Source organism: Plectropomus leopardus, chromosome 5, assembly GCF_008729295.1.
Source record: "Plectropomus leopardus isolate mb chromosome 5, YSFRI_Pleo_2.0, whole genome shotgun sequence".
NCBI lineage: Eukaryota > Metazoa > Chordata > Actinopteri > Perciformes > Serranidae > Plectropomus > Plectropomus leopardus.
In genome coordinates this window covers 8269035-8280246 of record NC_056467.1, presented here as the reverse complement: position 1 = coordinate 8280246, position 11212 = coordinate 8269035, and the positions used below count along the sequence as shown (strand labels likewise).

The following is an 11212-nucleotide window of genomic DNA, read 5'->3' as shown; positions in this document are numbered from 1 at the left end:
TTTTGCAGTGTGTTTATTCAAATAATGTGATCGGCTGGGGAAAACCTGTTACGAGACACAATATACTGGAAAACCTTGCAAAAATAAGTACTGGATAATGTGGTAGTATTGGGTTTGAATTTGCACACTAACTCCAGAGGATTGTTGTGACGGCGGCTAGTTACCTCCGATTTACATCAGCTTGTTTCAGTGCTGAGCTGTAATTCCTATTTTTATCTCCCAGTCGCTGTTAGAAACGTGGCTAAACGCCTGCGCTGTCATGGGTTTATAAAAACAGGAAGTTCAGCGTTTGTTCTGCGCACCCATGCTTTTTTCCAGGCTATTCGGTGCATAGTAAAAACATACTGCTGTTTTGGGGATACGCTGGTTAATTTAACACTGCGACAAGGCAAAAAGATAAAGCTGAGAATCAGACATGAAGCTGATTTTAAGGAGCAAACTAGTGTGGTGCTGTGTGTTCTTGACATACTGTAAGTATGTATACTGTTAGTTTTTATTTTTTCATTGACTTCTATGTAGAAATCATTCATTATTTACGAATTATGCTACTGTGCTACTATGTTTTTCTATGTGCATTGATTCAGAACTTAATACTGTAAGTTTATGTTATTTTCTCTCTTTATACAAACGTGGGGTAAACGTGTTAAATAAATAAATAAATAAATTACATCACATCATCGGCACTCAGCTGCCATGCCCGAATACAGCCACCACATATCTCTGCCTACTCCAAATGCTGTGTGACCCTCAGTAGTCATTTGTGCTGGAGGAAGGATTTCATGTAGTTGCTGTCAGGTTCTGTGTAAATATATATCTTTATATTCAACTGTGGTTGCATTAATATCTCCAGTATATAATAATAATATAATATAATCCTTGTTTATATATTTTAGATTGATTGCAAGTCACTTTTAGTCAGTAGGCTATTATATGGAGATAGATGGGGTGTAAAATTTAGTTGGTGTATTTACCCTCCAAAATAACCCTGCTGAGAAAAAAACAACAACAAAAAAACAAAAAAGAAACGTATGCTGGTAGCTGGTTTTAGTCGGTTTTTGCTGGTTAAAGATTGTCTTAGATGGTCCTAAACCAGTTCTTGCTGGTGTTACCAGCCTATCAAGCTGTGCACATTCATCTTTATGCATATCACCTGACAGAAGACTTAACTAATTTCAGCCTTTGCTTTTTATCCTTCCCCCTCCTGATGCTGTTATTTACCATACTCAAGGACATGGATTTGGTTTCAATTTTACAGGAACTTCAATGGAGAAATCAGCTAGAGTGTCCATCACAAGCTGGTATGAGCAGCTAAACCATAAGAAATTATGCAAAAATATACCAAAAGCTGGTCAACAAGTTAAACCATCTTAAGCTGGTCAAGCAGTTATTTTTGACAAGAATATTTAATGGGTTATTATCTTTTGTTGAGTTTTTGACCTAGGAGATTTTTAAAGGAAATCTGCAAAATGTTTTATAAGGATTTTTAGACCTTTTCTCAGGGAAAATCCAATTCAGTCCTGTGGTCATAGTATCGTTTAACCATAATGGTTACAACATCTTTTTGGTGGTGCAAAACAAATCCATAGATACCATAAAATGTGTTTATTAGTTTAAAAATAGCTTATTTTAATTGCAGAACATACAGAATATAGAGTAAAATTATTATTAAAATCCATCACGAATAGGAAACCTCTAATGCTCTTGCTGATTGTTGTACAGGTACAATGGCGAACTGCTGTGGTCTGATAACCTCCCAGAAGGAACCAGGTAAAGAGTTTTCAGAAAACAGACATACAAATGTATATTTCCTCCATAATCTTTTTTTTGCTCATGTTAACTTCAAATGTCGCCTGTGTTGGCTGTGTTGACTATTAGGTACATCATTGCATCCTTTTCAACACACTATGAGACAGAGGCATCTATAACAATCATCTTAGCTAACAGTTTCAGCTCTTGTGTAGCTTAAACACACTTCAGTAAAGACAAAGCTAGAAGCATTATTCTCAACAAGAAAGAAAAAATGTGATAAAACATAACACAGAATCTTCTCAGTTTCACGGTTTATGGCTATTATGTTTCCTGTTCTTGTCAGTTCCTCTGAAGAGCATCGAGGTGGAGGTGGAGGTGAGGGACCATGTGGCTACAGTGGTCTCCACTCTTAACTATGAGAACAAGGAGGACAAACCAGTAGAGGCAGTTTTTGTCTTCCCTCTGCCTGGAGATGCTGCTGTCTGTCATTTCAGCGCAAAGATTGGACAGAAAGAGATTGTAGCTGAGGTGAAGGAGAAACAGAAGGTGAGCTGGACAGTTAAGACTAACCCAATACAAGTGATCTTAAAAAGACATTGAATACACTGTGATGATTTTTTTGCAGCATTTTTTGCATTTTCTGCTTGTATCTGTGGCAGAAATGTTTTTTATAGGAGGGGACAAAGGTACATGTTATAAATATTGAGAGGAATCTACATTCACATGTGTATCAACTGTACTCCAGGCTCGTGAGGAGTATGATGATGCACTGAGCTCCGGTCAGCAGGCCTTTCTGTTGGAGGAGAGTGAGCAGAGTCCAGATATATTCTCTCTCCTGGAGGCAGACTGCGCCTCCAGGAGAGAGCGCCTCCATCAGGCTGGAGTACGTCACTGAGCTGGCTGTGCAGGCTGATGATGGGCTCAGGTTTTGTCTGCCTGCTGTGCTTAACCCTCGCTACCAGCCTCAGGGTAGGAAAACCAACCATCACTTTAATCTCAGTGCTCACCACATGTCCATCCTTAAATCCGTTTTCATCCACAGCAAACTGAGCGAAGTACTCCGGGTGTTCTTTCATCCAGCAATGCCCTCCATCTCTTTCTGAGGGATTCTGAGGAATTTTTAGGCCAGATGAATATATAATCCCTCCAATGTGTTTCGGGTCTTCCCTGGGGCCCAGTATCAATTGGACATGCTCAGAAAACCTTTAATAGGAGGCGCCAGGAGGTATCTTTATCAGATGCCCAGACCACCCTAACTGGCCCCTTTTGAAGCAAAGGAGTAGCGACTCTGCTCCATGCACTCCTCAAATGTCTGAGCTTTTTCACCCTGTCCCTAAGGCAGAGCCCAGCTACCCTATGGAGAAAACTCAATATAGCGGTTTGTTCTAATTCTTTTGGTCACTGTCAAAGCTCATGACCATAGGTGATGGGGAATGTAGACGGACCTGTAAGCAAGAGGGAGCTTCTGGCGCAGCTCCCTCCTCACCACAACAGTTGGGAGCAATACCTGCATCACTACTGATGCTGCGCCGGACTGCTGTCCATCTCATGCTGCAGTTTACCATAATTTGTGAACAGGACCCCTACATTCATAAACTCCTTCCCTTGGGGCAGTAACCCTCACCCAACCCCGAGGTGGCAATCCACCGTTTTCTGACTAAGAACCATGACCTCAGACTTGAAGTTAATGACTCTCATCCCAAACGCTTCGCACTCAGCTGCAGACCGCCTCAGTGCATGCTGGAGGACACCGAGTTTAGCCAACAGACCTACATCATCTGCAAAGAGCAGAGATGCAATTCTGAGTCTCCTTCCCACAGATACGCCTCGAAATCCTGTCCATTAATATCACAAACTAAATTGTTGGTAAGGGACAACCCTGGTGGAGGCCAAAAGCCACTGAAAATGTGTTTGATTTGGTTATACCAGATGGCTTGTAGCAATTGCTATGGTATCCAGTAACCTCGCAGTCCCCCCTCCTGTCCTCCTGGTCTTGAGCCTTCTCCAAGTCCAGCAAGGGAAAGAGCTGGTCAACTGTACCACGGCCAATATAGAATCTGCAATGCTCCTTCAAAATCTGAGGTTCAACAATCAGTCTGAGCATCCTTCCCAGCACCCTGGAAAAAAACGTTCTTATGGAGGCTAAGCAATGTGATACCCTGATAGTTGGAACACATCGTCTGGTACCCTTTTTTAAAAAATGGGAACCAGTGCTAAGGTCTGCCATTATACACTTGTCTCTACAAAATAAGTCAAAAATGAATGTCCATTTCACTGTCAGAACACATCTTACAACTTCTTTCACAGGCCAGAAACACTCTTCCAGCCTCTATCAATTGAGATAAGAGGTCAACACCAAAGAATTTGAGATTTTAAAATCAATACTGATGTTATAGAAAACCTTATACTGACTGATATTCCTTTTTACAGAAACACATACAAATCTTTTGTAAAGCAACAAAAGTTATATTTTCATTCAGTATTTCTTATCAAAATCTGTTAAGTGAATCTATGAGTTCCTCTTTGGTCATCCAGAACTTCTGCTGGACTGGAGATTCTCAGTTTTTAATGCCTCTTATAGTATTACTGACTTCCTAACTTTACAGGAAGTGAAGGTGGCAGTGTCCAGGTGACCTCTGTTCCAGCCTCTCTGGTGCCCTACAATCTGTCTTTCTCTGCCCGAGTGTCCTCTCCTCGTCCAGTCTCTAAAGTAGAGTCCAACTGTTCCCTGGAGCCTCTCCAGTACCTCAACACAGAGCAAACTCAGGCCACGGTGGGTACAGTGTTGATGTGTCTGCTGTGTGTGATTGCTCCTCAATACTGAAAACAAGATATATACAAATGTATGTGTATTGATGAGTGTGTTTTGTGAACTACAGGTCAAATTGGCTGCAGGACACAAGTTTGACAGAGATGTTGAGCTACTGATTTATTACAAAGACGCCCACCAGCCCACTGCTGTGGTGGAGGCAGGACAGGCCTCTGCCAAGCCTGGTGAGTGCAAATTAGTGAAGGTTTTACGTTGCAAAGAAGAAGTTCATCATTTTCATTATCAAACTGAAGAGTTGTGTTGTATTATATTTTTTAATCCAGCTTTGTGGTAATTTTTCTGTCTCTCCTCTGTTGCAGGCACTCTGATGGGTGATCCAGTAGTGATGCTGAGCCTGTACCCAGAGTTTCCTCAGTCTGTGATGTCTTCAGTCGCCTCATGTGGAGAGTTTGTGTTCTTACTGGATCGATCTGGAAGTATGGAATCAAGTATGGACAACACTGCTAGTCAGGATCGCATCAGCAGTGCCAAGGTATTCATCATTTCTGATTTCTGTCATAAAATCGCTCTTATATAGCAGCCTTTATCATCTGCTCTCTCTTCCCTTAAGGACACTCTGTTGCTCCTTTTGAAGAGCTTACCAATGGGCTGTTATTTTAACATCTACAGTTTCGGGTCCAGCTATGAACACACTTCTTCCCGTAAGTCACTCCTTCATGTCACCCGGTCAAAAAAATGAGCTAAATTCTTTGATATCACTATACGTGGAAACTCATATCAGCTCTGCCAGCTAACAGATAATTGTGGGTGTCTGTTAAGTTGATTGTGCTACAACCATACCAATGAGAAAGATTGTGTTTAGACGTGTTGTTCTGAGACTGGATGTGAATTCCAAATTGTGGTGTTTAAGTTGATTGTGCTACAACCATCCACCACCTGACGAGTCCGTTTGTGTTTCTGCAGTAAAAGTGTGGCGTACAGTGAGAAGACCATGGAGGAGGCTTTGAAGAAAGTTGAAGTGATGGACGCTGACCTAGGAGGAACAGAGATCCTTGAGCCCCTCAAACACATTTACAGCCAGCCCTCCATACCCAATCAACCTAGACAAGTACTAAACACCCACCCCCACACACACACACACACACACACACACACACACACACACACACACATATAGCTAGATAGATATATAGGTAGATCAGCTCAATAACTCCTAATATTCTACTAACACCTTTCCAAGTTACAATCTTGGCCAAACCGGTTTATTCGCCTCACACTACTACACATTTGTTGTTCTTCATACTTCACCATTAAAACCACTTATGTAACTGAAACATCAATCCAACACAGCTCCCAGTAAATGATTTGATGACTCAATATGTGCTGCATGTTTCTGGCTGTGATATGACATATGTAAACTCTCCTCCTTAGCTATTTGTCTTTACTGACGGAGAGGTGGGGAACACCAAAGAAGTCATCAATCTGGTGAAGCAGAATTCAGGTTCTCACAGGTGAAACCACAAAAACACAACAAAACACCCTCACATTACACAGAATATGTCTCTTTTTCTGATTCTTTGTGTACTTAAAGAAAACCACTGTGTTGTAGGTGCTTCTCTTTTGGGATTGGTCAAGGGGCCAGCTCTGCTCTTATCAATGGGTTGGCGAAGGAAGGAAGAGGTCACGCTCAGTTCATCACAGGAAAAGAGAGGATGCAACCCAAAGTAAGACATCACAGTCATTATATACAATTTTTCTATATAAGAATAATTTCAACATGATTAGAATTGTTCCCAAATACGTTTAGTACAAACCCAGTGCTTCCTTTAGTTGTTGTGAACTGTTTTTACTCATTAGGTGATGCAATTGCTGCGATTCGCTCTGCAACCAGCTGTGGTGGACATCTCAGTTGACTGGGATGTGCCAAAGGAAGTCTCTGTCACTGTCCTCTCTCCACCAATCACAGCACTTTTCCATGGTCAAAGGTCACTGATTTATGCCCAGCTCACAGGACAGGTAGGAGCGTCACCACCTCATAGTGAAATAACTTTGTGGTTAGATTTGTCAGGTTTGAAAAATATGCACAACAGTGATTTTTATGTAATTATGCAGCCTTTTCTGATTCACTGTTTGTACTTAGCAACAAACCTTATGCACTATTATTGATATGTAACCCACGTAACTGTGAATCAAGAGGCTGTGATCATGTAACCAATCCACATTAGGCTGTCATTCATCATATGACGGGATCAAAGGAGGTAGCAAGGTGACAGGTTCAACATAGGGAAGAGGGTTAGGGTAGTAGATGGGGTCAAACAAAACACAGGACTTTGACGCAGGAAACTGCTGTTTGTGTCCTGTGTGAAACCAAAACCGTGAAAGTGACGTGACGTGACGTGGACGTGGCGTGACGTGCGTGACGTGACGTGACGTGGCGTGGCGTGCGTGTGACGTGCGTGACGTGCGTGGCGTGGCGTGACGTGACGTGACGTGACGTGACGTGACGTGACGTGACGTTGTCAGTTTTGTACATAGCATAGCATGACAATGCCTAACCATGATTCTATTCCTAAACCTAACCTAACAATAGGGGCACTATTTTGTAAGATATCATGGCAGTAATTCTTAAGATATAATACAGACCATGTGCATAACTTTTCATATAATATCATAAGAACAGTTGTATAAGAGCATATTGAATTATGATGATAAGGTTGATGTCCAACACTGTCATGGTTTCTCAGAGTTCAGAGGCAGCAGACGGCCTTGTGACAGTGAAGTACAGCCTGGCAGGTCATCTCTCTCAGAACCAGCTCCACTTCAGTCTCAAACCTGCAGAGGACACTGGGTATATCAGGTTTTGGTCAGAAAGCAGAGTCACTTAAAATTAGATACTGACTTCACAATACTGACATAATTTTGTCTGTATGAATCCCCCTGCAGATTAACAGTCCACAGGTTGGCTGCTCGGACTGTGATTCGCTCCCTGGAGTTGGAGGAGAGAGAGCACAGAGGAGAGCGAGATAAAGAAGTGAAGAAGAAAGTTGTGGATCTCAGTGTTCAATCAGGAGTGAGCAGTGTCTTCACTGCCTTCATCGCTGTCAATAAAAGCTCTGGCCAAGCAATTCATGGACCTCTGGTGCACAGAAATATTCCAACGCCAAGTGAGTGTTTTTTTATAATAAGTTATGAAGCAGGGAAGCTCTACACCTCAACCACATTATGCATGTTGTATGTTTGAGACTATGGCTTTTTCCCGGCTCAGTATGTTATAACATTTCTTATAGACATGTCTAGTCTGGTGGACAAACGAAACACCTTATGTATCTGAGCACATCGTGCCTTCTTCTTCGTTTAATCTGACAAAGTTTATAACTATGATGAATCATATTTTTTTTGGCAACAGCAACATGAACCACCCTTATGATGTTATTTTTTTGTGTTGCTGTGACTCTGCTGTTTTGAGTTTGTGAAAGAGAGACAAAGTGAAAGACGAGGCTCTGTTGTTTTGTTGTCTGAACACATGGCAGCGTAGCCGTAAATGTCGTAGAAACAACACAAAGTTACATGATGTTGTGGTCTGATTACTGATATCGTGTTCGGATATTTATTCTTTGGCCTTTTATATCCAGTGGCATTTATTAAAACTGCATAGTCTAAATAATTTTCTTCCTGCAAAAATTAGCCCATGCAGATAAAGGTATCTATATTAGATTTGTGAAAAACTTTAAGTTTTATATATGAAGTAATTGTGCCCAATACAGTTATTATCGGTTATCAGTTTATTATCAGTTTTTTGTTTAATTTTTACCTCACTAATGATGATTTTCCTTTATTATCCTATTCTCTTTTTACTGCAGGGTTTCATTTGATAAAAAAGGCTGGTGCTAGCCACAGATTACTTTGTGAGTAAATGGTTCATTTGCTGTTTTAAACACACACTGTTGTATTTCTATATCCACTGGACAGAAAAACACATGATGACACATGTTTTTTTCATATACAGTCATATGCCCAGTCAGCACTACTCTAACATATATTGAATTGCTTGCTACCATCTTTTTGTTTGTTTTTGTATAAGGTGTTTTATAAATACAACAACTGATTGGTTTTGTTCCGGACATAATAAAAGATAGTTATTGAAGAATATTTACTTCAATGGATACTGATTTACACCTTAGCATAATCTGATAGCAGGACTACATACAACTCAATGACATGTTGGTTCAGAAAAATGAGCAAAGGTGGGGGTCTAGTCTAATCTTTTATTGTAGGGTAGTTGGACTGTTTCTTGGTTTTAGTAACATTAATCCAGACGTCATAGTTATCTAGCAAATCATGATGTAGATAGTTAACGTTATATTCTTGCTTTTACCTAATCTTGTGTGCTAATAAAATTAAATAAAAAAATTAATTGGTTCCTGATTGCAATAAAAACGTTACTACAACAAAGGCAATTTAGTTTCACAACTAAATCAACATAATCACAGTTTAAACATGAAGACAGAAGTTTCCCTTAAGCAGTTTATTTTGTATTTGGGGTGCGGATAAGTTTATTAAGCTGATTAAAAAAAAAACTTTTAACCAAAAGTTAACTCACTGTTTACAGCTCAACCTTTTAGAATGATGGGGCATGCACGTGTATCCAACCAGCACCTTGGCAAAAGATCTTTCAGAGGTGAGTCTATGAAGCCTCTGAGGCTCAGCCCATCCAGGGAGCACAGCACCAGGTAGAGTAGGGTTCAAGGAAGAGGGAATTTTCTACAGTTTGGGACACAACTGCAGGTTGTGTCCAAAGCTCCATTAGATGTAATTGATATTTGGGGTGCAGTACAAAAATTCATGTGTTGTAACTCTAGATTATCACAAGCGTGAGGGTGGGAGACTGTTTAATCTCAGGGTCACATGGGTATAAAGCTAAAACAAACCAGAGTCTGGCACAGAGTAGCTCAGGGTTACAGATCAGCAATTTAATGTAACATAGGGACACTGATATTTTTTCATTAGTATCATAACATATTTTGGCATGATTTTTGCTATTCTAACAGTGCATTTTTTTCTGAAACATCAGCAGATGATGACGAAGAAGATGTCGATGGAGACTTTGGGATTTTGGAAGAGTTACATGAAAACGAAGGTATCTGTTTTGTTTCAGTGTTACACACAACACATGTATTGATTCTGAGAACAAATGTGTGATTCCTTTTGTTAAAAGCCATAACTGATGGAGGGAGTAATCAGTGGATAAATGCCCATTCATTCAAATGAAACCTGCTCACATACTGTAGGCGTAGACAGTTTCCACCACTTACATGTTCCTTTCTAGCGTAGCTACCCATAATGCTATAATGCATGTGTATCAGTGCGTTTAAGTATTTTTTTTCCGACTCATGATGCCTTTTAACATATATAGTGGCTAATGAGTGATATTTTGGCAATTCAAGGAGTATTTTTTTAACTTGTGGTGTTCTAATATTTTTAGTCCTTATTTTAACTGTGGTTTCTTTTGACATTGAAATGCATTGCATAAATTCTCCTTGGGTCCCAGGGTTTGATGCCCTCATGTCATCCTCAATAGTTTGTGCTGGAGACGCTGAAGTCTGCAGGCCCAAGCAGCCACCCAGAGACCCTCTGCTGCAGCTGGTCTCCCTCCAGAATGCATCTGGCAGCTGGAAGCTGGATCCAGCTCTGGCTGCTGCACTGGGAAAGACGCAGGAGGAGGTGGAGAACACAAAACCTTCAGGAGTAAGTCATTGTCAAAAATATTAATCTGCATAAATAGTGATACTTTTATAATGATCAATGGGAATCAGTCTTAAAGAAATTTTGTGTGATGTCTTATTTTATGTAGTATACAGTGTTGTTACAACCATTTAAATAAATTCTGTTTCTCCTTTGTTTTCTATAATCTTTTTATCTTATTGTCTGTTTTTCTTTGATTTGGTGACTAAGGTAAATCAGGATGTGTGGGCCACTACTCTGGCTCTGATCTGGCTTCACGGTTACGAGAAGGATGCTCAGGATGAGTGGGAGCTCCTGGCTATGAAGGCTGTGTCGTGGCTCCGTGCTCAGAATGGTACTAACTGGAATAAAAAGTGTGGATATGTTGTTGATTTTCACAGCATGTGCTGGTTCACTCTATTGATTGCTTGTTGTTATTATTTTTCAGCTCCATATGGGACAGAGTGTTTGAAAGCTGGAAATGCTCTGTTGGGTTTCAACGTGCAGAAAGACGCCCTAGGACTCTGAAGCTTTTCTTCATGATTGAAGCAGATTTACTGCATATTACAACTGTTGCATTGCTTGTTACACTTTGCACTAATCTGATTTTATTATACTGTATGCCTTTGTATACTGTGTTTACTGTCAAGCACTGCCAGCAATAAGGGGGCACAAGGGGGGAAAGCTTTATGGGGCGCAGCTGCAGAGGATGGTGTGGTAGGTGGGACATACAGTATAAACTTTTCCCACCAACAGTAACATGTGCGCATGGGTTTTTCAAACATGACTAAAAGTAGGCAATAGATTGCTTTCCCATTGCAAAGAGAGAAGGGCTTATACACGGATCTGCAGCAGACAAGTGTTTGTTTTGTGTGTATGTGGGGTTTTGTTTTGCTGTGTCCATGTGACGTCACGGACGGATGTGAGAACAGTAGAAAGCAGCATGGACAGAGGTCTGTGAAAACTTTAGAG

At 40.7% G+C, this 11212-nt stretch overlaps 1 protein-coding gene across 1 annotated transcript; it reads left to right on the top strand.

The window, feature by feature from the left end:
- LOC121943712 (von Willebrand factor A domain-containing protein 5A-like) lies at window positions 1–11212 on the top strand. Its single transcript, XM_042487304.1, is given in 21 exon segments — window positions 1–470; window positions 1720–1767; window positions 2093–2295; window positions 2495–2593; window positions 2595–2718; window positions 4356–4522; window positions 4629–4743; window positions 4879–5051; window positions 5130–5224; window positions 5489–5627; window positions 5951–6030; window positions 6129–6243; window positions 6377–6535; window positions 7264–7367; window positions 7463–7683; window positions 8380–8424; window positions 9129–9197; window positions 9591–9656; window positions 10068–10264; window positions 10472–10595; window positions 10689–11212. Coding segments are annotated over 21 exon segments (2478 nt in total). The 5' UTR covers window positions 1–415; the 3' UTR covers window positions 10769–11212.